The sequence below is a fragment of the Hippocampus comes genome, unplaced genomic scaffold, assembly GCF_001891065.2.
Source record: "Hippocampus comes isolate QL1 unplaced genomic scaffold, H_comes_QL1_v1.1 scaffold420, whole genome shotgun sequence".
NCBI classification, from domain to species: Eukaryota; Metazoa; Chordata; class Actinopteri; order Syngnathiformes; family Syngnathidae; genus Hippocampus; species Hippocampus comes.
In genome coordinates, this window is record NW_017806163.1 from 382,542 (window position 1) to 409,485 (window position 26,944).

The following is a 26,944-nucleotide window of genomic DNA, read 5'->3' on the forward strand; positions in this document are numbered from 1 at the left end:
TAATCATAATGATTTAGTCCGCAATGAGTACATATCAGCCCAGAGGTACAGTGTTAACTACAGGGGGGCAAGGCTTAGACGGTGGCGACAGGTGAGTATGTTGGAAGATTGGTGAGGCCTTGTTTTAATTCTAAAGCAGCGTTTGATGGATGATGAGACCAAGTTGACATAAAAATAAATAAATAAATGGAAAACTGGAAAGCCTTGAGAGTTGCAAGTGGAAGCAATTGAATGTATTGAGCAGTACATCACTTCCAGTTCATACACATTCCCTGCTCGTTAGGTCGTTTATCCTTTGCCACTGTCTGGAGTTTACTGAATTACACTGCTAACTATTGATTTCTGTCCAGATTCTAAATTATTTGGACACTTGCTGTGTAAACATCAGTGTTGGCCATTGTTGTCCCTGCTTAGCTTGCAGAACGACTACAACACCGAAAACGAATGGCTTCTGAGGGATGAATTGAGATTGGAGTGGGGGGTGGGGGGTGTAGATCAGAGTGGGGTTAATAAAGGTTTTTCGACATGTGATGTCTTGATTTTACGTTATCAATGAGTGACAGAAACCAGAGTGAAATATGTATTTGTCGAGAAAAATGCAAACCTCCATTAATGGGACATATAACCTGAACAACTAAAATGTGATTTTTATTTGATTTTTTTTTCTTTTAAGTAAAATACAAACCAACTGAGGTGGTTACAAGTATGGACCACGGAATGTGGCTGTGTTCAGAATTATTCAATCACATTCAAATTCATGTTAAATTGGAGTCAACACACAACTGCCACCATTTAAAGTACCTCTGATTCACCTCAGAAAAAGTTCAGCTGTTCCTAATAGGCTTAACCTTTTTTTTTTTTTTTTTTTTGCTTTCTAACAGAACGGTACAGGTTCATCCAAGCACTGATAGTATTTCGAGCGGCTCATATCTTCCCTCCACCTTGACCAAGGCCCCTGTTCCAATTGAAAAAACCCAACCCCAAAGCATGTTGTTGCCACCACCATGATTCAGTCTTGACACGGTCTTCTTTTGGTGATGAGCAGTGTCGCATTGTGCCATACAGACCTTTTGAATTTATCGCAAAAACATTCAACCTAGTTTTTTTTTTTTAATTGGCTCTTGAAACATTGTCCCTCGTGCATTTGTGAGATTACCTGGGTGTTTTTTGCCGATGTAAAATGAGGCTTCCATCTTGCCGAATTACCCCACAGCCCAGGCATATCAAGAAGATGAGGTTGTAGTCACGTACTAAATAGCAGCTACTTGCTAGAAGTCCCTGTGTGTCTTTCAATGTTGCTGTCACTCCCCAGGCAGTCTCCCCAACCATTTTCTTCAAATCTAGGTATCAATATTGGAAGGACGTCTCGTTCTTGGTAATGTGATTGTTGTGTTGCGCCATATTTTTTGTTCTTGATGATGACTCTCTTTTCACTGTGTTCCTTGGTATTATTTATGCCTTGAAAATTGATGATGTTCCCTTCTGCTGACTAATAATACCTTCAAACCATGATATCCCTTGTGATGCTGGGAAAATTCTCAGTGGACTATGGCTTGCGCTGTAAGATGTGAAGACAAAAATATCAGAAAAAGCCCACTAGAACATCAGAACTTTATTTGGGATGAATTAGAGGCACTTTAAAATGTGGCAGGTGTGTGCCAACTGGCAGATTTCGAACACTGTTACTGCACATCCCAAATTATAAGATTGCTCACACTCCAGGTCTCATTTTTGTATAGTACAAAAAACAGTCATTTGAACAGCATTTGACTGCATATGCACTTACCACCGGACTACATGGCATAGTTTTGGCATGTGCTGCCTCAAAATGAAAATAGTGAATAAATCGTTGAAGATATCAAAAAAGCCATTCTTCTGTACCCCTTCATAAAGCCCATATGAGTCTTTTCTTGTGACACCTCCACCATTTCAGTTCGTTCGTTCACTACCCTGTTAAACTCGCCAAGCTCATATTATCGTTTAATTTAGTTCACTTACATAGAGGATGTGCATGTGTCCATATGTAGGCGGTCGATGCATACGTGTGACCAAGGGAGTCAGTGGAGGAGTTTACAATTCGTTTTTCATGGAAGTTTTATTTCGAATTTTATGCCTGCATCGTTGAGACTGGCCTACAGCAACTTTAATTATAATATGAATTTAACAGACCGACATTAACTTCTCTTTTGAATACATTTTCTCTGTGTGAGCCCCCTCCTCCCTCCCTCTCCAAGTTTCCTGCTCATTTATCTTTCTTAATGCTGGCTGCATCTCAATTCTGAGCATTGGATGTGGACGCTATGGGGGTAGTGAAGACGGCAAGACACCAATTGCATTAAGACTTGATTTAAAATGGCCGCTTGCAGCTCTCGGCTCACTGCTCATCTGGAGGTAGAGTCGTGTTATCCTGTGACTCTAGCCTGATGGGTGGATTTCAGGGTACAGGCACCCGCTGACGAACATGTCATATAGGCACCTCGTAGCGAACTGTAACACTGAAACAAAGATTGCTTTGATTTGCAGCACGTTTTGGCAATGCAGATGAAGTACGGCGAGATTGAATAAATGTGCACCTGATGATAAAATCAAGTCATTGTCCATAAGTGCATGGAGGAAAAATATTCTGTGATATCATTCGCTTCAGTGTTGATCTGTCGTTGAATTTGCAGTGGCAATATTTCCCTTTAATTCACAGCAGAGGGGAAAAAAACCTTCACCAGAGCAATGAGCACCATTCAGTGTCCTTAGCTAGCCAGAGTCTTCTCTTTCTGAAAGAGATTGCTGGAACAAAAGGAGCAATTCATATGCAGCACTTTGAACCATGCCCACTTGACACCTACTTATGTCTCTTCGGTAGTGTACATGACAACTCATGCGAGTTTGCCTTGTAAGCAGTTAGTTTTTGGAAATGTTATTTATTTATTGGCGTGTAAGTAGAGACCATTTGTTCCAAGGTTTGGTTGATTTGAGACCTTTAGGGCTTTGTGAGGCGTATCATTTAGGGCCAAATGTTGTGTAATTTCTTGTTGCGGTGTGTCGTTTGCCCAACATATCAGTTTTTGCAAACCCTCATATTCACAGCTGGTACAATAAAATTCCAAATAATGATCATGGAAAGAGTACTTTTTTTTTCCAGTCGTGCTGACTATGGCTAATGGTCTGCTTAGTGGTGACCTTCTTCTGTGGGAGCACCATAAGAGATAACCTTGTGTCAACCTCTGTCCCCCAAATGACAGCAGAAAGCCTGTCTCGATATACCTCTCCTGCTGGTCTCTAGGATACAGTGAATTCCCTCCGTTTTGGAAAGAAGGGCTCCCCTGCTGGTATTCGCCACTGCTCTCCATTTCTAGTGATCAGCTGTATGAAAAAAAATTGATGACACCATAAAAAGACGAATGCACACAGAGCCAGTTTCCCCTCTATTAAATCTGCAGTACTTCCCAGTGATCAACGTTACCTCTGCAATCATTTACGTGCGGCTTATACATCTGTACTCTTATGGAGGGAATGTGTTTGCCACTTTGAGCAATTTGGCGGGGGGGTGGCTCAAGGGATGGCTCATGGTTGGTTACTTCGGACTGAAATAATGAAGGTCTCACTCGAAATGACTTTCCTGATGGATGCCGGTGGAGAACAGTCGTCGCTTTGAAATATTTTATTAGCTCTCCATTAAACTTTGCCTTCTAATACATTGTATGCATATTTACTGCCGAGTTATAAAGCATTTACCGCAGCACAGCTCTCACAGCTGTTGTGACGCCCTGTGTTTTAGCGATTGGTTATTTATTTATTTTTTTGAATGCTATTTTACAAATGCGACGGGTCTCATTTGGTAAATACAGTTGAATTGTTTTGATTACCTTGAGTTGAGTAAAGTGAGTGGAGTAAAGGGTAAATAAATCTGGCTGATATGTGCTCAAAGCCATGGAAATCAACTCGCCTGTCTGAAATATTTTCTTGAAAGCAGAAAAGAGTTTAAGAACGTGGCCTTGCCCGAGGATCTGAATTACTGATAAGACAAGTTTCATCTTTTCAAATGTTTGAGAGTGTCTGCATTTTAGCAGGGATTTTTTTTTCCAAACTTAAAAAAGAAAAAAAAAATCTTCAGCACAAATTTAGGTATCATGGCCCAAGACTTTTACTTGGTCTTGAAAAATAGCTTGACTTTGTCAACCATCTTTCTATTTTCTGTCGCACTTGTCGTCATCACGGTCGCGGGTGAGCTGGAGCCTTCCCTGAGTAATCGATAGGATAATCGATTCCCAAAAGATTAGTTTGTTGTGACAGGCCGACCAACATACGTAAATGTTTTGATAGAAGGTGTTTGAGGAAGCTGGAGTAAGACTTACACAAGCACAGGGAATTAAGCGTGCAAACTCCACACAGGCTTACCATTGTCATTCTGATAACTCAAGTGAATTACATAACTCGAAAAAAAAATGTTGCGTTAACTTTTCAATGTTATTCTCCCACAATGCATACAATATTCATGCATCTTAGTTTTGGCTCAGTGCAATTACAGGTCAGCTTTACTCTGCTACACTTGATAATGTGATTATATAATTGAATCTTTGATTTAACTGTGTGCTTTTTGGAGATGTTTAGCTGGATGTGTGGGGCCCATCTTTAGACACAGTGGATGCACAAAAATAATGAGCGCATTTGTCTGCAGAACACGGCAATTACCATGACAAACTTGAAATTGCTTGGCATTCTCAACAATGAGTTCATCGTGGATTTATCAGAAGCTACCTCCAAGTAACCAGTGTCAGCAAAGGCCATTTTTGACTTGATTCAATCTATTTTAGCACCGAAAAAAAAAACTATTAAGTCATTTAATATGCATAAATAATTGCTTCATTTGTGGGCTGAGGAATCTGAATGGAAGAATTGTTTTGTTTTGTTTTGTTTTCAATAAGAAAAAAAAAATGTAATTGTTTTGTTTTGTTTTCAATAAGAAAAAAAAAATGAAAGGCCGGAATTCATTTTAAATATATATTTTTGGGATACAGATAGAATTCTCGTCAGTGAGCATTCAAGTTGATGTTAGGTTTTGTATAAATTCTTGTGAGCCGGAGTGCAGTTTAGTGCTGTCAGAGCTGACAGCACGAGCTGTCCACCTGCCGCCGCTTCCTCTCTGATCACCCACATTACACGTCACCGGCACAACAGCAGCTGTGCCGTGGAGCAGAACAAACCAGGACATGTCGCCGGTGATGGCACACAAAGCGTGCGCATCCGAGTTGCTTGTGTAACACCCAAACGGTTCAAGAAAGACAAAGTTCAGAAAAAGTCTAAGGGCTCCCGAGGGTATTGCATTATTCTGCCCGAGTGTTACGATATTTAAATAACAACGAACTGGCCCGTTTCATCTCACTGACGCACAACTTTGGAGCAGAAACTTTCCTCTTGAAGTTCACTCGACAAGGTTACGCACTCATGCTAAGCAGTGGAGTTACTATTAGCTTGAGACGCATTGGCCCGCTGCCATGTTCAAGGGGAAACTGTTCACATTTTTCACATGTAGGGAAGCACTTCCTTGCCGGACAGCATGTATTTCTGTCCCTCTCCTTTCTTCACACAAGGTCCTCGAGATTATTTTTACAGACCAAGGGATGTTGTACTTATGCAGCGGCCAACACCCTTGAACAGGAAGCCACAGTTTCTATGAAAGTCCACGAGATGGAAGCAGATAGCGCAGAGGGAAAACAATATTTTGGCAAGGGCTCATTCTGCTGGCCAATTAGACTCCGAGGCCTCGATGATTTAGCGCTTCCTCTGTCTGCTTTTATGCGTCGGGGGCTGCTGTGCGGAACACAATGACCCCCTGATTAAAGATTGAGTTCGTCGCACTCGGAGACAGCCTTGGCGCCATTCTTATCAGATGCCTACTTCTCAGGACGCAGCAATGCAACTTGAAATCAATGGTTGTATCCGGTCTAACGTTCGCTCAGACGGCAAAATGACTTTGATTTTTGCGAGAAAAGTGTTCGTCTTGCCCAAGGTGATTTATTACACCCTTCGCTTATGAATGCCAAAATGTGTTTAGAAATTCGAAATAGTTATTGATTTGAAAGTTACTTAAAGTCATGTGCTGTGATTAAACAGCTCACTTGCCAGTAGACATGTGCAGTATAGAGTTTAGTAGCTGAAAAAAAGAAAAATTCTTCCTTTTTTTTTTTTTTTTTTTTGTTTTAAGGCTTGTGTCGAGACATTAGACAAATGGATTGTTTATCTTTTGCTCCACCCCGTCCTGGAGACATTAGCTGGAAGTGGTGGCCGGATCTTGAAAGGCCGAGCGAGTGCTATTAGGTCATAGTGTTAAATTGTGTAATGGAATAATAAGTCAGGGTTAAGTAACGCCTCAAAGAAATGCTTATGTAACTGGTACATCGGAACCAAATTTGATTACAATGTCTTACTGGTTTGCTCCTCCGAGGTGGTCATTGTTTAGCTCTTCAGGAGTTGAAAATTAAACAGTTTTTCACTTCAGACGCTGCCTTCTTTGCTGCTTTAATGTTGTCTGGGAATATTTGAAGATCAAATGCGCGTGTTTGCGAGGCTCAACTCGTGTGCAGGAGACCAAAGATAAAGATGTTTTTTTAAAACAGGTCTCTTATCTCTTTGTATTTTTGAAAGATGTTTGATTTTGGTGTTTCATGTTCACCTTCAAAGCCCTCTATTTCCTCATTTTACTCTCTTTGTAGAATGCAATATTTTGACCAGAAATACGGCCAAGAACAAAACTAGAGAGAGAGAGAGAGAGACACACACACACACACACACACACACACACACACACACACACACACACACACACACACACACACACACACACAAAACCAGTAGTTATTGCTGACGTCTTATACACTGACATTGCCCCTTACCTTTTTTGGGCCACACTTGTGGGCCCTGACGTGTTGTGTACCTGTTTCCATAAATATTCCTAGAAATTAATGTGGTACACAGTTTGAAAATAAAATGCAAAACATGGAAGTAATAATAATAATAATATATTTTATTTAAAAGCGCCTTTCATGCCACCCAAGGACACTGTACAGACAGTAAGGAAATACAATGTAAAAATAGATAAGAGAAATATCATATAAAAACAGGACATAAAATCGCAAAACATAGGAAATGGAAGAAGTAAGGAAGTAAGAGTTTTGTTCCTTTAAAAGCTGTATAGATTACTGTACTTCAAAATTACATCACTTGCCTTTGAAGCCCACTGACACCCACTGGGAGTGTTATGTCAGACCCGGCAGCCTGGTAAAAATAATTTGCTTAGATGCTCTTTTGGAAGTTCTATAGGAATATTCAAACACGCTTGACTTTTATATTGTTGCAAGTGATGCGTTCACATCCTTTTAATGTTTGAAGGAGTCGCAAGCATGTTAGCTGTTGTAGGTCACTAATCCAGCCTCGCAAAAGACGGCGCAGCGGTGTTGTCACATTTTAAACTCTGCTTTGATTTTTATGACGGTGTGTCGTTTTGGCAGCATGACCCTATTTAGACTCGGTTACAGTCACTCATCAAAATTGGCTGCCCCCATTTTGCCAGGGTGATTTTCCTCACTGTGATTCTTGTTCAATGCAGTCTCCGACAGCTGCAATTCAAAGCCAAGATTCTCCCTTAAGTCACTGCTCTTTTCAAGATTCCCACTTTTGTAGTTTTATCTCAGCGTCATCTCATGTCTCCAATGTGGGCAAGTCTCAATCGTTGCTTGTTATTCCCCATGAAGTGGCTCTCATATTAATTGTGATTCGCATCTCTTGCAACGTGCTACACGTTTCTTTGATTTTAGGTCACCCAAACTAGACCTAAAATCAATTTTTTATGTTGGTTACACTAGGAAAGTTTGGAATATGTGACTGTTTGCATTAATTACCCTTATTATCTAATCAAACTGTTTCTTTCACATCTTTGGTTCACCTTTTCTGATCCGGATCCGTTGATTAACAAAACCAAAAAAAAAAAAAAATGCGAGGGAGTCTCATCTGTCTCACTTAGGCCACGTATTTGGTGCAGCGCTCCCAAGGTTTTACATAATGTCAATACATCATTGTTCTAGTGGTTAAGACACCCGGCAAAATTACATGCTCTGCTATATCGTCCATTTATAATCGTGAGGTCAGACTGCAATGCACACTTGGTATTACATTAGAATAAAGTGAATGCTGTGCCGATGTCCACTCTTTATATTTATAGTTCAGTGTTCTTGTTATATTTATTATTTATGCTGATGGTTTGAGTTTCCACCACTATTTTGTCGTTGGACTACATTGGCAAAAAGATCTAATGTCTTATTTTCTCTATTACCCCCAAAGTTCTGTTTCTTGTCAAAGGGTAGAAGCTCCAAAAAAATAAAATGACATTCCCGCAGGCGGACCAAGCACATCTCTCGGCGTGGAGGCTCCCATGAGGTGACACTGCAGTTAACTTTTAAAATGTATATATGATGGATACATGACTAAATTGGTGACGAGATAAAATGAATATAACGGAATAAATATTTAGAGGGATGAATAAAAACAGATAAAATGTGAAAATTAACAAATAACTAGGTCAGTGAAAAGCTAAGATAAATTATCAGGTGTCTCTGCGGTGCTGATGCCCTCTTGCAGGCTGTTCCAAAGGTGCGGGCGTAATGGCTGAATGCTGCCTCTTCCTTTTTTTTTGTTTTTGTTTTTGTTTTGTTTTTTTTTTTTGGTATGTTAATTTTTTTTTTTTTACTTTTTTTGGGGGTGGGTAAAAAATAGACAAAACAAAAAAAGGTAGAAGGTCAGTGAAACAATACGGACCAAGTAAAAGTATTGTCAATGTCAAATTGTTGACCATTTTCAGATTGTACAAAAAATCCAATTTTCTCCACTACTTTGACCCCTTGTGCTGTTGTAGGCGAAGCGTGAATGTCATCATCTATGCTTAACAGTTCTTAATAATGCCAAAGAGGGGGGTGCCTGCTTAAGCCAGAACTTTTTGATTGCTTTTTTTTTTTTTTTAACAGGTGGCAGTCATTATACAAAAAAGATTTTAGAAAACATGGTTACATAAAAATTCAGGAACCAACCCAAGAAACAATATCGTGAAATATCATAATTCATCCGGTACTGAAGACTTTAGTTTCAGCCCTTTTTCCCCAAAACAGACAATACCTGGACACGACCAAAATATATGCCTGGGACGATCTGCATTTCCCTGCAACATGCAACATCAGCAGAGCACAATTTTCATTTTTGCGTAAGTATAATAAAATAACAGCACACACTCTTCCAGCAAAACTCTCTCCAAATAAATGAATCCATACCTCAATATCTAAAATACCGTTAGAAGGGTATCAATTGGCTGTGTGTCATCAGGAAGTATAGCTGAGTGTCATCTGCATCACTGTGGAAGCGGATGCCATGCCTCCTGATGACGTCGACAAGAGGGAGTTTATAGTGTATGGATTAAAAAAAATGATGGACTTAAAATTGACCCTTGGAGCACTCGGTGTACAACAACAAACTCTCTGATCCACGGCAGTATATAAAGATGAAGGCTCAATTGAGCAAACTTTATTTATGCCTTGACAAATAGTGTACAAGTGCTCTGTAAATAGTTGCAACTGTTGGTAAGGGAAGCCTGTGGTTATGTATTGTTTCTAGCATAACTAATTTAACGTTAGTTCAACTGGTGTTGTAGCCTATGATTGAGAACATCCCAGAATCGCGTACACCCACTTAAAAAAATCCCCTCTACACCACTGTGTGTGTGTGTGTGTGTGTGTGTGTGTGTGTGTGTGTGTGTGTGTGTGTGTGTGTGTGTGTGTTTTAATATGACAAACACCTTAGTTTTTCATTGCAGTCTGTTGTTTCTAAAATTAGACCATCCCATAAGTCATTGAGTGAGTGAAGACAAATGTGGTTGTCATCATTGTTTGTCCAACACAGGCATTTGACACCTCTCATTGTTGCAAACTGCGCGTCCACCATCTGCTGTCGGGTCAGCGTTTTGTACCTGACAGCAGGCATCTTGTTCAACAATGTTGTGTCATGTCAAGGAGAAAAATGTGGCCTTATTAACAGGACTGAACAGTTTCATCAGCTCAGCCGAATGTTGACAGGGATTTACGACACTGAACAAGATAATGTAAACACAGATAGTGATGACACGTTGGAGTGTTGATTGGTTAGGCATATATACCAAGCTGGAGGGAATCCAGTGTGATGACCACAAAAAAAAACTGGAAAACGGAACTTACAGCATGTGCATTTACTGTAAATGATAAATGCGCTCTTGCTTGTATCGCACTTTTTCTACCTTGGAGGCACTTGGAGTGCTTTAACGCTGCCTCCTCATTCCCCTACCGATGATACAGCATCAGGAGCAACTGGTGGTTGAGCGTTTTTGCTTAAGAGCACTTAAACATGGTCACAGGTCCAGGACTGAAATCGCAACCTTTAGGTCTGGAGGACGGCCACTCTACCAGCTGAGCCACGCCGCACATTTTTTTAGTTCAAACTAATACGGGCACACAAAGGGAGCGTTTCTTTCAGGCCGTTATTCTCATACTGCAGTTTTATTGACGTGTTACATGTTCAATGGCTTTGTATTGGCGCAACACAGACAATGTGGATTAGTTTGCTCTCGGAAGGCTCACAGATAAACAAATGCGACTTTCGGATCCAGCGCTTTAATCTGCTTTTTAAATCGTAATCCGCTTTTAAAAAAAAATGCCATAAAGAATTACCTGTGAGCATCTGGGTAAATAGCTCGACGATAATGTGAGTTTAACATATTTTATCAATGTTTTGTGTTCATACAAGTGTTGGAGCAGACCGTGTGTCATCTGATCTACATGCTGATGTATTAGGATGCTGGCCAAGATGAGATGTTTGGGAAAAATCGGTATGTTAGATTACATTATGTCACATTTTCTCAGCGAAGCCTGAGAGAGCGATGTGGCCACGGGGTTTATTGTAGCCCTGCTGATGGATTGCAAAGAGAGAGATGAATTGAGTGCAATGCAGCACCCTATTATCTGATTGTTGTGCTGCTCCTCCCTTTTGTATCGTCAGAGCAGAATTATCGCACGAGCAGTCATTGGCATCTAATGTGTGTTTGGATAGCAAATTAGCCGAATGATTACTCTTCTTTCTTGTTGCATTTTATCCTCTGGCACCGAGATGGCCAAAATAAAACACGTTTTTGCTTTATATAAGGCCATTTATTTGTCGATTTTAACCCGTGTATTTATTTATTTATTTATTTTTACCCTGACCTGTCTATTCTCAAATATGTCCAAGTTGTTCCTTATCCCCAGTTCTTATTTTTCATGGATTTACTTATTTATTTTTTTTGCAGTTTTGCACTGTTGGAGAAAAATAGACAAGAAATAGAAAAGTCTTTTTGTTCTTGCGGCCCACATAGAACACTTTGTTGGTTCAGAAAATGGTGCATGTTCAAAGCAACTGGAGGCATTATATTTCAGACAGCCAAAGAGAATTTTGACTTTTGATGAGCTTTTTTTCGTATGTTCTTGAAACACAAATCAGATGAAAGTATGGCATAGCTCCAACGCCTTTGAATGTTAACTTCTTCTTTAAACAACATATTTTGGGACCACATAACTGTGAAGCGACCTCGTCTAGGTTTCGATCTCTCTCGGTCCTTGGCCTAGAAACATGAAGTCCATCAAGTAAAACCTAGTTTTCTGCTTATAGAAGAGAATCAATATGTTTGGTTTGTGTCTGCTTGATAATGACTTTTTTTTTTTTTTTAATGAAAAGATGATTAATCTCAAATGTTTAAAAACCATGCTTTTCTGCAGCTACAGTGTGTCGGAGCAACACGGTAAAGATTTTTGTGAGAAAATTTGGATTTGAATCAGTCTGTTTTCTATAAATCCATCATGTCAAAACAGCTTTGTCTTATTTTTAGTTTTGAAATTGAAATGAGCTGGACAGTGAGAGCTTTGACTTGTATTGGTACATCCACATCATTTTCCATAAAGCCATGAATAACAAATCTTTGTCCCAAATGCAGGCATGATTTATTACTGTTGCAGTCCTGACCAGAATCTTCCAGATTTACATGATGATTTCTCTCCATTTCAATCAGAACGTCCAAACCTTTTTGAGTAAACAGAATGGTTAGTAAACCACTGAGATAAGGCTTCCCCAGACCTCATCCTAATGCTATACTACCTATCATGCAAATATATTAATTGAAACACTGACTCACCGTAAATGCGAGCACTCGGCCTGTTTCCAGAGAGGAAATGGTCAGAGTAAGGGTCACTACCCACTGCAGGTGTGTGATGACTCCAGTCAATATGATGACAAGGTGCTAAATTTACCAAACAGTCGTGGATATCGTCGCTGTCATGTGAAAAACATGGATGTGTTTTTTGTCTTTTTTAAAAAATATATATTAATGGGGTATCCGCTTTTAGTTTTTCACAAGACAGTGACACTGATCACCTAATGAATATTTGCTAGTTTTTGTTGCCAAATTAAGGCCACACGTCGAGCTTACCTCGTTTCCTGCAATGGGAACCTGGCTTGGAAAATATGATGGCATATTTCCAAATTTGTCAAACATTAGATTTCTAAGATTTTATATATATATATAATTTTTTTTTTTGTCTCATTCTCAAGACTAGGCTCCAGTGTAATTGGAAAAGAATGAGATTATTCCTATGTTGCGTGAGAACGGAGATTGCGATGGGTGGGATTGTTCTAGTTGGTTAAACAATTGATAACTCCCAAATAATCCCGGATCATGCTGTTGTTTTGGGAGACTCAAGGACAAGGTCTCTCCGGCTGTAAGGTGTTTATACAAAGCAAGAAGTAAATCCATTCTGGATCGAGAGGGATTCTCATGTCTTTTTCACAAGACAGCTGCAAAGTTGCCCTATATCTGTAGGGAATGGGATCATGAATATTGTGTTAACCCAGAAAAAAAAAAAAGTTTCAATCCGTGCATGCTTCCTTGTTCCCCTGATCCTTCAGCTTTTATTGTTGCATTGGCCCATTGTATCCGAGAAGAGATCAAGGGGACCCCTGTCGGTTTTGGATTATTTCTTTGTAAAAGTGCCACTGTAGGGGATAGAGGATTAAAAGAGCAGACAGTGGATAGGGACTCGACAGGAAGTTAGTTTGCTGTACTCACTGAATTGTTTAAGTGGAGTCTTTTCTCTTAGTTGCGGGGGATGTGAATTGGTTCAATTGCGTATTCTGTGTTTGCTTCAACTAGGTGTGGTCCTGTAGGAAAATAACACAAGGGCTGCTTGTAGATGACGACTTTAATATTTTTTTTTCTATTGAAGAGCGATTCAGCTGCATCAATGAAATAGCATTGTTCTACTTTGCGCGGGTTATTTAAAGGGCATATTGAAAACCGAGCTGTCTGTTAGCAGGAATATTACTGTGTCGTTTGCAATGCCGTGTCATCCGACATCTCTAGACGAAGACAGATTGTGTTGACTACATCAGCAGTTTTCACCAGTTCTTGATATTTGTGTTTTCCATAGGAAGCCACGGACCACGAGGCTGGTCGACACTATACCCAGAATGCGCTGCAAAGAACCAGTCGCCTGTGGACATCGCGGATGAACAGGCTGTGGTTTCGGACGAATACCAGGAGCTGCAGCTTGACAAATTCAATACTGAGTCCTCCAACCAGACCACCATGAAAAACACTGGGAAAACAGGTCAGCACCTTGAAATAGCTTTCTTAAGAATACACAAAAAATGCGTCATCAGAAAAGGAATGAAATGGGAGGGAAAACATGTATTTGAGAGATTTCACTAATCAACCATGCGGGAGATAAATGAGTGTTTTTTTTTTTGTTTTTTTAATGTATTTTTAGGATGTTTTAGGAGTAATGTTTCACAGAGGAACCAGGAAACACCGTTTGTGGATGTAGCTTAACTTCCTGTAGTTGACCTCATGATCACCTTTAGACTAAAACTAATTGGTGAGTCACATTCGGGTGCTGAGAATCAGCAGTCTATTACAGTCGTTTTTCTTCATCCTTTATTGTGTTGTTTTACCTCATTTGCTATTTAAAAACATTTTTTAGTTCACACTGTATAATTAGGGCTTGTCGACGCTATCAGGCTTTTTATCCCTTTTGTTTTACGGTGCTTCACCCGAACAGCACGAGGAGTTACTACCATGTTTGCCTCCGTCATGGAGCCAAAGAAGTGTCTCCCCTGAAGGCACATGGATAGGGATGAGAGCTTGCACTTAAATCGAAGTCAAGTAAAATGAGGGAGAGAATAAAATGGGACTGGAGATTTGAACTGTTCTTTCCAGTGATCGTCATAGGGAAAGAGAGGTTCCTCGCCAATGGATAAACTAACAGTTATTAGAAAATGGCAGTTGTTTGGTTACATTCAACCTTAAGCTGCAGATGCCAATGCAAGTGACAAGAAGGAATGTACTTTCTGTGTGTCAATGTGAAGGTTGTGTATGGCTGCTCTTCTTCTCTCCTCCCTCTGGGGAATCCACAACTACATTCACCTTGATACCACCAGCAGGCTGCTGGCAGAGCAGCAGGTGGCCAACATGTGATAGTTTGGTCTAAAGACACATGAGGTGCTGCAAGAGTGTTAACCTTTTTTTTTTTTTTTTTTTTTTAAGAATATCTTACATTACATTATTATTGTTATTTATTATTGATTTCTTTTTATTGTCAATCTATGTATACCTTTTTTCCCCTGCTGTGGTAGTTTTTTTGTTTTTTTTTAAAGTGCCCTCAATAAAATTGAGGTTGAGACTGAATCAAGAGTGTACGTGCTAGTTGTAGCTATAACTGCACTGATTACTTTAGGATGATTTTCATTAACGAGCAGTTGCATTCATTTGACTGAATTCTTCCGTAATTCATTCTTTCATATTATGTGGACGGCTTTTTTTTTTAAGCTACACCAGATGTATGTGTGATACTGTATATACAAAATGTGACATATCATTACATTTCAATATGCAAGAAAAACAAATCTGGATCTTGTACATCTAAATATAACATTGCCTTTTTCTGTACCACCAAAGCCAAAATTTACTTGTTTCAGTGAAGCGAGAAACAATCACCTCCAACTGTAATCCCTTGTTATTCTTGTAAATCCCTTTATAAACACAAGTCCAGTCTCTCACTCCGTCCTTTTACAGCCTCTATGAATCATGTACAGACACATTTTGAAGCTTACCAAATCCAACTTGAAGCCACTACCGCCACTTTTCCCCCGCTCTGCTTCGCTAAATCCGTAGACCAGTGGTGTGAAAACCCTGACCTGAATTGATATCTTGCGCTTTTGGCAGTGTCTCCCTGAGAGTGCTGTCATCTTTTGCATTTGATCATAATGAGAGTAGTTAGCCTCCATGACAACCAAGGCCACTGGGACAGCTGAGCAATGCTTTGGGCTGCTTATTTACACAGATGGACATAACAGCTTTTTAACACTTGCCTTGCTGAGAGATTTTTTTTATCGACTGCTTTCCACTCTGCAAATTCTGGAAATAGTTTTGCGAGAAAATTCAGTATTTCTATTGAAATGGTTTGGCTCAAGGTGAATTTGTTCAAAATGTGCCCCTCCCCTATACGTGGAGTGCCACCAAGAGTCCGGCACCGCGTCACTGTTTTGCCATTTTGAGCCCATGACTATGCCAAAGTGTCCTTGAGCAAAACACTGAAATCCCAGTTGGTCCTGATGCTACGTCATCAATATTAAAGGCGATTTACCATGGCGACCAGCTGGGAAGTTAGAGGGAGGCTCCTACTTCAGCTCAAGCCTCAGATGTTTTGAGCCTGTGTAAAGCGCACCCGAGGCCTCGTAAAGGGCTTTGTAAAAGCATCAATTGTATATTCAGTTGAGGAGGCAGCACTTTATAACAAAGCCGCCGCATTGAAATATCAATTAGTGTGGAGCTGCGTGAATGTGGCAAACACAAATACCGCTAAGATCACAGTCACATTCTTTTACATCTCGGTTCGCCTTTTGCAAAACTACCGTGCATTAAAAAGTTGACGACACATACAGGCCGTAAGAGTCTTCATGCAATTCCAAAAGTCAATACTGTAATCAAGAAGTCAGTCTTAAAAGTTCCCTGCCATTGATTTCCCGATGCTCCCATGTGCCGGCTTTGAGATCAAACTGATTGGCCGCCAGTCAAAGCGCTCCTCAACAAAAACATTTCTGAGTCAAATTTCAAACAACTTTGCTCCAAATTCGTGGCGGATCGGATGGCCCCAGAGACATTTGCATTGATCAAGGATTTACTTTCACACACTCTCCCCCTCCTTTCGCAGGCTGTGATTCAAGGTCTTTTTGGCTTAGCTTCTAATTCCCGCTCTGCTGTTGGAGGGTTCAAATACACCCGGTAGCGCATTTCTAATGAAACTCCCAGGGCCAGCTAGCTCTGCCGCTCTTTGACTTTCCTAGTGTTGAGCACAGGATTACAGTGCTTCGACAGCAGCCGTAGAAGGGATTTATCATCTCTGTCAATATTTATGCATCTTCGCAAATGAGTTGCACAATTACGCCTGTGTGATTGGCGGGGCCCTCCCCTTGCAGCCTGACCCCCATGCTTTGATTCTTGGAAAATCTCCCACATCTAAAACCCTTTTCTCTGCGAGCTGTGCCGTAATCTTAAGCAGCACTGGCATGTTAATGCTGCCGGCAGATTTCTTTGGAGCCTCGCGACAGGCGCTCAGCTCATCCTTCATCACCTGATGCTCTTCTCTGCTCTTCACTCCCATTTTCCCTGAATGTCAACGTTTTTCAAATGCCTCCCTGCTTTCCATCACGGGGTGAGCCGTTTCGTCTGTCATGATTTCACCCGGTCTCTGTGCACAACGTGTTCTTCCTGTCTTCTGTATTGACTTGGGGTCTGTGTGTGCCTTTGTGATATGATTACAAGTGGGCCGAGAAGCTGTCTAAATCCCCCTGTAACGGGGGATCAGCCGACACAACACAAGGCCTAATCTGGCTAATGATATCAAGTGCAGACAAACTAAAGGGCTTTAGATTCAGAAATGCTTCTATTGCCGCCGTAATAAAACCACATAGGATTGTTTTTTTATTTTTTGTATTTTACGCCCCCAAATCAGAAAGCATTGTTCTTTTGTCATGGTGACGCCATTCGCCTCCAATATTGTGAATTAATGTCCAAGGTGAATGTTTTTCTCATTCCATGTCAATGACGTCCCAAAAATAGAGGAGGACTATTTTTTTTTCGAACTCAATGATGAAGTTTATGTATGCAAATGAATGCCAAAGAACACAAAAGAGATGGATTTTCGACAAACATGAACTGAAGCTATAATTACAGTCATACGTTTATTTTATCAGCAACACGGATGGCGTCTTATTCTGGCATTTGGTAACAATAAAATGCTAATACAATCACATAATCAGTGGTATTGTTTTTTAAAATTTTTTTTTCACCCAACACAGTGTTCTAAACAAACAAGCATCTCATAATTTTTATTGTTTTAGTGTTTACTCAATAGTATGACGTCAAAACAAATGTTTGCCTATTAATTTGAACTAAAACACCCAATACAACAACATATTCTTGTCATTCTTTCTTCTCTGTTTTCTGTTGCATTTTCATTTATCTCTCTTAATTTTCATTAAGTACAGATCATATTAATGGAGCAGTCCTATTCATAAAATAAGGAACTGCCAAAATTAATTCCGTCTCTCTTCGTGATTTTGCAAAACAACTTCACCAGACAAAATATGTTCTTTTCACTGCTTCATTTTTCATGAATAGTCTTTCAATTTGTTGGTATCTCTGCTGTCCTTAGTTGCTGTTCTTCTGAAGGATGACTACTTTGTGCGAGGTGCTGGGCTACCGGGCCGCTTTAAGGCCGAGAAGATGGAGTTTCACTGGGGCCAGAGTAATGCATCAGCGGGTTCGGAGCATAGCATCAACGGCAGACGGTTTCCTGTTGAGGTAAAGCATTCTGTCCACATACTCCCTTGAGGAAGATTCAAGTGTACAAGGAGAGTCAGTAAATTACCGTTCTAATAGACATGACGTACGATAATCCAACAATATAGCTGTTTGTGTTTTCTGTGCTCTTTCTGAAAGGCTCTAATATTCTCAAATATATCACCAAAGCCCTGTTTAAATAGGAAAGTAGTATAATAATTGGCCCAGAGAACGTGAATTGAAGCGACCGATGCATCACAACTCGGTGAGCTGCTTAGTTTAGCCCCGTTTGCTAGTGGAAGTTACAAGCAGTCATCTGTAAGCCTTTTATTTGAAAGAGTAACGTAGTGTTTTGGGATCCCAGCGTGTGGTATATTCCTAGTTTAAACTATTAATATTGGCAGTCCCAAAAAATTATGAACTAAAACAATGTGTGAGGGGATTTTTTTTTTCCCGCTAATTTCTATGTTGATTGAAAATGTTGCTGATTGTCGATCCTTCCTTGTTGTCATTTAGGCAAATTGAAATGCATTAATTGACTACATCCAGCCGAGATGCTGTTGTGTGTCTCAACATGGCATCAGCTGAGACTACATGTGAGAAGCCCAATACTATAGCACAAGTCCTGGGCAGCGTTACTCTACGCAATAAAACACTGGCATTGCAAAACCAAAAAAAATATACCCAAAACAACACCAGTGCATTACAATAAAAAAATAAATAGGTAAATAATAACCATAGGCAATCCCGAACAGGATTATGCAGGTCATTTTATGGGTTCTTTTTTTTCCATTTGTCATTGCATAAGTTGCTACAATGCGATTCTCTTACTCTTTACCTCCTCTCCCAAGCTCGCCCTTTTTGTCGTTTCTGTCTGTTGGATAAAACTTCAAAGTGGCTTATGTATAGAGGAAGTGCCAATTACAGTCAATCTGGGAATGTGTTTAAGCATTGCGTTGTTTACAATAATGCATGAATATGAATGTCAAATGTAAGATTTATTCCACATATCGGTATCTATAAGGCTACAAAATGTAGTGTTGATCCTTTTTAGCTTCAGTGAGCCTTTGTGGAGGGGCTGCATTCGACCTTTATGGCCTTTCTACTGATTTTAATTGAACACCACAAATTCCACTCCATTATTATTTCATGGAGTTGTTAAGAGGGTCGAGGTTTTGTGCAGAAACCGAATAGGTTGAAAGGGACATTGATTATCACTCTGGAAATGTCTTTTGTTGTTTTTGTTGAAGGTCGCAATAGACTTTTAAGATACAAAGGGACAAACGGAAAGGACAAAAAACTAGAACTCATCCTGCAATGGAATGAATAGTAATGTAGGTTGTTAGTCTGAAAACATTGCTGATGGATTATTAACAAAATGATTATTTTAATTTTTTTTCCATGTACATTGCCTTTTCTATTCAAATGAGTTTTAAATATTGAGTATTTTACAATACTTATCAAAATATTGCTGCAGTGATTGGTTATAAATAACAGGGCGTGAAAGCGGTAGTTACTGTGTGTCCCTTTCGTCTGCAGCTGCGTAGCTCAAGTCCTTGTGCGTGTCTTTCTTTAGCGTCTCAGCACACACAGCTTTTGATCCTGAATGCCTCTATAATTAGATGAATTTTTGCATTGCCATTTTGCATTCAGCGTGCTTGTATACAGCTCAGCTCTTTTGATCATGTGCCTCCAAATAAGTGGCTGCACAGTTGTTAGAAAAAGCTAAAATTGATCATAAATTAGATACTTCATTTCAAATATAGAGTTTTTGGCACGCGGTATTTTGACTGAGATGAGCATTTTTGCTTGGTAAGGGTCAGGCTTGACAGAATGATGCGTGTTTAATGTAAAACTCATAATTTACACATTATCAGGTTCATGATGTGTGGGTACTTTAAATGGCTCATTAATTTTGTTAACATGTACTGCATGTCCATAAAACACAGTAGTTGGCTGGATACGTTGCTATGGCCGTTAACGCGATAAAAAACCATCAAAATACAGTCACTGAATGGCAATGAAACAAAAAGTTTCATTCATAAACATTTCATTTAAAGTGAGCCCCAAAATGTTTATTATGACAATATGTGCCTCCACTTGTCCAAGCATTCTGATTAATATTGTGTTTGTGGAAATATGAGTGAAGCAGCAAAGTCTATCCATTTTTGGCCATCTCAGGGGAAGGCCATTTTGCAGCTTGTTGGATTTGCAGTTGCTTTAGGTTCAGGTAACAACCGGCCAAAGAATTCCTTGCAATAATTAAATGCAATATAAAGAATTAAACTCTTTGTGCACCATTATTAAAATGCATTGCTGACCCTTACGGTGTGTGTGACTTGACCACTGGGGGCAGTATAGCACTGTTATGCAGTCATAAACGAAGAAGACTTTCACCACTAAAGTACTGTAAACTGCAGGAATATTCGTCATTTTTTTGCAGAGGATAAAGAAAACATGGTCTGAGTATCATCTCTGTCTACATGTGTAGAAATAGCTTCAAGTTTTATAAAACTATCAAGGACAATCTGTGCTAGTCGTCTAAGATGCTTTACATTACGTGTTAGCGTTAAACTTATTTTAATTCACCTTGCACATCTTTTGTACTGCTATGGAGAATATGACCTTAAATGTGGAGTTTTCAGCACTCCGTTCGGCAGCCACCTCTAGCCCAGAGACGCGTAGCTCATACTGTAAAAAGCATTCAGATGTTTCTCCCACCTGCCACCCCGAGCATTAAACCACATGTACATTTATCCACTGCTGGAAAGACAAATTGTGTCGCGCTACTATACGGACCCTGCTGGCTTTTATAACACGGTCATGTAGTAAAATAAACAAAGGGGGCCGCTTGGTTGGTGGCTCCCGAGCTTGACAGTAATACAAACACACAGGCTCTTACATGAGAGTGGACTGGACAAATCGATAGACGGCCCACCTGTTTGTGCAAGCAGCACAATGAAAAATGAATCGGTTGATTTGTTTTTCCCCGAGGGTTCCATCGGGAGATCTTTTCATATAATATACTGTATTAACGTGTCACGCAGATTCGAATACTTTTACATAGGTTGCAAATCGCACCTCGGAAATGTACTGGCTTGCACCTATATACTGTATGTATATCATACGTGTAATGTGAAGAACCGTGAATATGTTTCAAGAGTCATGCATTATGAGTTGAAATGGAATTACAATAAGTCCGTGTCTTTGACACCACATCAGCATTCATCAGTGTGGCACAAGACTGATTGTTTCTTCTCTTTTTCTGAGTTGGATATTTTGCATTTGTCTTCTGTCGCTTGTAGCACGACCATAACATCCATTCAAGCTCCATCAACACAAGGGGCTAATGCGTGAAGTCGAGCTGGATTGTAATTGGGTTATTCTTAGTTGATCTCATTCCGGACATTTGACAAACACTCATTGATTGCCGATGCTAGTTATTGTATTTTACATTAATTAATATTGCTGGGTAAACATGGTGTGAAAAACAAATTCTGAGCTTTTTCACTTCCAATACAATACCGATATTGCTGCCTAGATTACTGTCCGATACTGGCAATGATACCATATCAGTTCAGTTTTATGTACTATACAATCAAGAGAAATATGTTCACCCCTCAATAGTCAAGAGTAGGTTACCGTTTAATAAAAACTTGCACGCAAGGAGAAATACAACTGCAAATCCGACGAGATGGCTGCTCTAAGAAGTCTTTTGTCTATTTCTCCTTAGGCAAGGTTTACACGCCCATGAACAGGCAGTTATCATGTGCCTCATGCAACTGGCACCCCCTCAAACACAGATATCTTCCTTTGTCTCACTATCAAGTGGAAGGAATACAGTCTGTTTTTTTTTTCCAGAACACAGAACAAAATGTGACATGTGTTTCTAGCTGTGCGGCATGGTGATCGACTGGTTAGCATGTCCGGCACACGCAGAGGTGCAGGGTTCAATTCCAGCTGCCGCCTTCCCGTGCGGAATTTGCATGTTTTCACCGTGCCTGCGTGGGTTTTCTTCGGGTACTCCGATTTCCTCCCACATTCTAAAAACATGCATGGCAGGTTAATGGTACACTCTAAATTGTCCCTAGATGCGAGTCTGAGTCGTTCGTCTTTGTGTGTGCCCTTCGAATAACTGGCAACCAGCTCGTTGTACCCCGCCTGCTGCCCGAAGATGGCTGGGATAGGCTTCAGCATGCCCGCGAACCTCATGAGGATAAGTGGATTCGAAAACGGACGGATGGATGGATGGATGGGTTATAGCTAACATACATTTTTAAATGCAAAGTTATGCATTTTTCTAATATGGTATCATCTTATTCTACCCATATGGTACTGCAATTTAAAAACAGGCTCTGTGACTGCCATCATTTTCAGGTTGATATTAAAATATATTTATTGTTTTGTATCATTAGAGAAGACGTACGTACAGGTACCAATTTGTAACATCTTACAACTGATGTTGGGGGATAGATGGAGTGGTCAGGTTTGGCCCAATTATCGCTATGTGTAATAACTGTCTTCGACCACGTTTTAAAATTTTTTTCTCTGTCATGACACAGTCAAATAATTAAATTCCTTTCTTTTGGTCGCATTCTAATCAATACTTATTATACCCGCATCTACTGCTCAATCTTGATGTATTACTATGTTATTCTCTTTAAGTCGTCGGCATGCCTTTGAAGCTACTCAAGTAAAAATAATTTCTCATCGGTGTAGCTGTACGTACAGTATGTGACACTCAATTCTTGGTGAAAATTGAATCCACTGCACTGGCCAGTTGGATGCAAAGCAGGATACGTGCGTGGGATTGATGTGAGAGTATCATACTGTGTTTAAGACAAAAACATTTAACAACAAACAGCTCGGGTAGCAAGAGTTACAAGGAATGTGAGACCTTGCCTCCCACACACTTATTTCTTATTGTCTTCTTCTTGTGCCTCAACACCTCGCTATCATGGGAAATGATGCCAAGCATGAGAAGCTTTTCATCCATTTCCACTTAAATTGGAATGTAGAATGTGGCTCTGCACACACTTTGGTCAAACTCAGACCAAAGAATAACTCATAAAATGTGGACATCACGAACAGTTCCATGGAGTGAAGGAAAGGTAAATAATTGAGTTCAAATGTTTTTTTTTTTTGTTGTGGGTTTTTTTTTTTTTTTTTTTGATATTTTTTTTTTTGCCTTTTTACACGAAATAGACTTTTTTAATGGCATTTTGTTTATGGTGCTTGTTATATTGCTTTTGTAATCATTGTTGCAAAAGGTTCATTTATTGAATTTTTTTATATCTTTAAAATATTTTTAACGTTATTTCATTATAAAAAAATATATGCTACACTAAAATGATTTCTATAATCATTTTTATCTCATGTTTTGCGTTTCTTTAAAGTAAATGTTAAAGTTGATTTTAAACTATTGTGACATTTTGATTTGGGTCAAGTATGACTTCAAGTAAAGTGCATTATTTAAAACATATACGCTCACCCCAAATATTTCTTTTCTTTTAATTTAAAAATGGCATTATCACATTTTTTTAAAAAATCTCAAAGACATACAGCATGTTCAATTATAGCATAATAGAGTACTTTTGGTGGTGACTTTCTTTCGATGCTGAATTTAGACTGAAGAAGGCTCCTCAACCATCCATTGTGTTTCTAGTATTTAAGGTCTTCATTTAATCCTGCTGGCTTTCAGCACATACAGTCGAGCCCAATCCCGTGATCATGTGGGTTTTTTTTTTTTTTTTTTTGTAATATTTTGTTTTCTGCCTTTCAATTTGCGGTTACAATTTGTTATACCTCTTGGAACGATAGAGTTTCTTCGGAGTGTGGTAAATGCATTGATGAATGCACCATGCCGGGAAAAAAAAAGTGTGCGTTTGGTTTGACCACCTCGGTCGGCAGCTTAAAATCAACACATTAAATTGAACAGGAGATTAGCATCAGATCATGAAGACGGACGGCGAAATGAAGCATGCAGTCATGCAAGTCAAGCGGCGTGCTTTCAGCAACATTGACTTTTAAGGCCTGCTATGAAAGTGTTTTGTGATTGAATACCCTGTTTTCCAAAGTACACTTGTTAACAAGTGCGGGTCACAGAAGCCCATCTCCGTGGCTGAATGAAACCCCAAGGGGGCCCTTTTAATTGTGTGATGCGGTTAATGCCATGTGACAGCTAAAACCTGGCTCGCTCTCCTTCTTGCAGCCTTCCCAGACAACAAATTAGTTACACTTAAGGTGCAACTGGTGGAAGTCACCTGAATTTGGTTTGACTCTTATTATTCTCATTTACATCTCATTTACACAACCATGGATCCCAAATATTTTTTTTTACGTATGTCTCCTCTACTTTTTGCATGTTGTCAGCACTTGTCGGCCACTTGCAGCACTTTTAAAGTTTTCCTTTGAAAGCTGTGCTCTTAAATTAAATCAACATCTAGGACCTTTTTCTTATTGGCAATTAACTTGGTTCAGTGACATGAAAGGCTTTTTCAAATTAAAGAATCTCTAGACTGCGATGACGGATAGGTCCAATTACTACCTTTACAATCATTTGCTGATTTTGATCATCGTCACGTGTCATTATGTGTCTGCTCGGAAATGAAAGCAATCAAATTCTTTTTGATATCAAATGGAGGCTTGTCAGGTGTTCTATGATGGTTTTCACATTACAGCCACACTTTTTAAGCTTTGTTGTGGAACCAGAAACAGTGTTGCGGGTGATTTAAGGTAATTGGGAGCACTGATGAGAAGCGTTTTATTCCCTTAGATCTGCCTGCAGGAAAAGAGCACATTCCTTCCGACAGCCTTGCCTGTCTTTGGAAGCACTGTAGCCCTGAGGAACGGGACGTGGTATTTCTTAAGCATCCTCCAGCAGTGGCGGAACACAAAAAGGAACGGCACACATTATAGGAGATTTATGGCTGTGATAAATACACCCTTTTATACACCTCCCAAAAAAAAAAAAAAAAGCCTTTCATCAGCTTCCCAGTAGTGTGTAGTGTGTGAGAGGAGGGATTTATGAGAGGACAGTTAGTTCTCCTTGTCCACTCCTCAAGCGATGTATGCTCTGTCTCCCATCCCAGATGCAGATCTATCTTTACAATTCCGATGACTTTGACAGCCTCAGCGCCGCCATCAAGGAGAGACGCATCATTGCCGCCATGTCGGTCTTCTTCGAGGTAAAGCACCAACAAAACCATAATGTGACAACGTAAAAAGCTTGTCGTGGCTTTGGAATAGGCAAACCCCCTTCTGATTGAAAAGCACACAAAAAGCCATGTTCCATTTTTAGGGCCATATCATTCAAAGTGCCACCCACGTCAAAGCCTGCTCGGAATGTGCCCTTCTTTTCCATAACATATAGTGACATAAAGGTAACTGTGCCAATATGCGATACATTAGGAGGTCCTATTTAAAAAAGGTCGACACAGTTTTAAGAAGTGCCTCCGTAAATTGCATTGGTCGAGTCCTCTGAAGGCTGCAGCTGATGATTTGGGGCACTGCAAAATGCTGGATGTCCTCACCTGTCTGTTTATGGTATTACACTTGCACTTTGTTCAAATTACTTTTTAGTTGACGCTGCTCACGCCACCATATGTGTCTTTCCGTGTTTCCCAACCTTTATTGAGCCGTGGCCTCCAATATACATTCAGAGGCAATCTCATAGCGCACCACTAAACAAAAAAAAATATATTGTACGAATACTGAAATAATACCGATCTTATCTCAATTTACTCACAAGTTGACTTTGTGTAAAATTTGAGCCTGTTTAGTTGAAGGCAAAGCCGATATACTCGCGAGAGCCTCTGACTTACAGTATTCTGTTGTATGAATGGCAAGAGGTGGATAGACAAGTTTATTGTACCTTCTGCCAGCTCATGGAAGAGCATTTAGTTGCTCTGCCCGTCACAATATGTCGCTGACATTGATGGATGAAAAAAGATATATATCTAGTTAATACATTTTTTTTAGGAGCAGTCAAGTGAAATTGTATAGTTTAACCCGTTCAGGGACAGCGGTCACTACAGTGGACAGCTGATCCTGTTATCAGGTTACAGGGTGCATGAAAGGGTGTGTTCAGGGTATGCCATCTAAACTGCACCGTGGCTAACTTAACGTTAACCCTCGGTGGAAACAAGGTAGTCCTCATTTTTTGAGATAGTGTGTAAACCAATACATGGAATCAATTAACAGACAAAAGAAAATCTATTAAATCAATTTCAATGCTGCACCGCGCTCCACAAGAAAATTGTCGCTTCCACCAGTTTGGTGCTTACTTACAGAGACGCTATAAAGTGTTCCCTCCAGGTCTGAACACACCAGCTCTTGATATATCACACCGGTCCTAATTTCTACTTACTGTAAGAACACCCCCGAGATTTATGTACCTCGGAAAAGCATTCACAAGGACTGACAGCTTCGGGGGTCTGCAGCGGTGTTACACACTAATTTCTATTAGCCGTATTTGTGCAATTGATGTTAGGTGATCAATGTGCACTAACGTTCCGCTTAATGGCACACAGACAAAGGTCAGTGATCCGGTGGAGGGGGATTGGCGGGTGAGGGGTGAGCTCCAATGAGGACACAGGTGTTCTCAATGTGGGTCTACAGTGATGGACTGTGTCTATAGCAGGACCTAAATGCCTTGGTTGGATCCTGACAGCCCTATTGCTTACTGCAATTAGCACCCGCATACACATTCCGCTGAATAGCATTTTACTCAGCGAGGGGTTTTAGTACACATACACGCATGCATACACATCTGCTCAGATTTACCATTTCTAATCAATGAGAGGAGTCTTCTTAAGCTCCCCAAAGGCCTATTAATGGCCTCTAAGGTGTGTGTATTATCCACATTCAGCATTCACTTCCACGTAATTATTCTCCTCAGACTGACCTGAATTAATGTTAAGCATGGGAAGATCAGTCCTTGCTTCCCAGCTTCCCAACACTTTTGTGTGTGCGCGTGTGTGTGTGTGTGTGTGTGTGTGTGTGTGTGTGTGT

General features: G+C 40.0%; 1 protein-coding gene across 1 annotated transcript in view; it reads left to right on the forward strand.

Annotated features, from left to right (window-relative positions):
- ca16b (carbonic anhydrase XVI b) overlaps positions 1 to 26,944 on the forward strand; it is a 105,755-nt gene that overhangs the window by 42,933 nt on the left and 35,878 nt on the right. Inside the window, exons 3-5 of the mRNA XM_019895747.1 lie at positions 13,521 to 13,700; positions 17,805 to 17,953; positions 25,024 to 25,119. Of these exons, the coding sequence (XP_019751306.1) occupies positions 13,521 to 13,700; positions 17,805 to 17,953; positions 25,024 to 25,119 (425 nt within the window). The remainder of the gene's footprint in view (positions 1 to 13,520; positions 13,701 to 17,804; positions 17,954 to 25,023; positions 25,120 to 26,944) is intronic.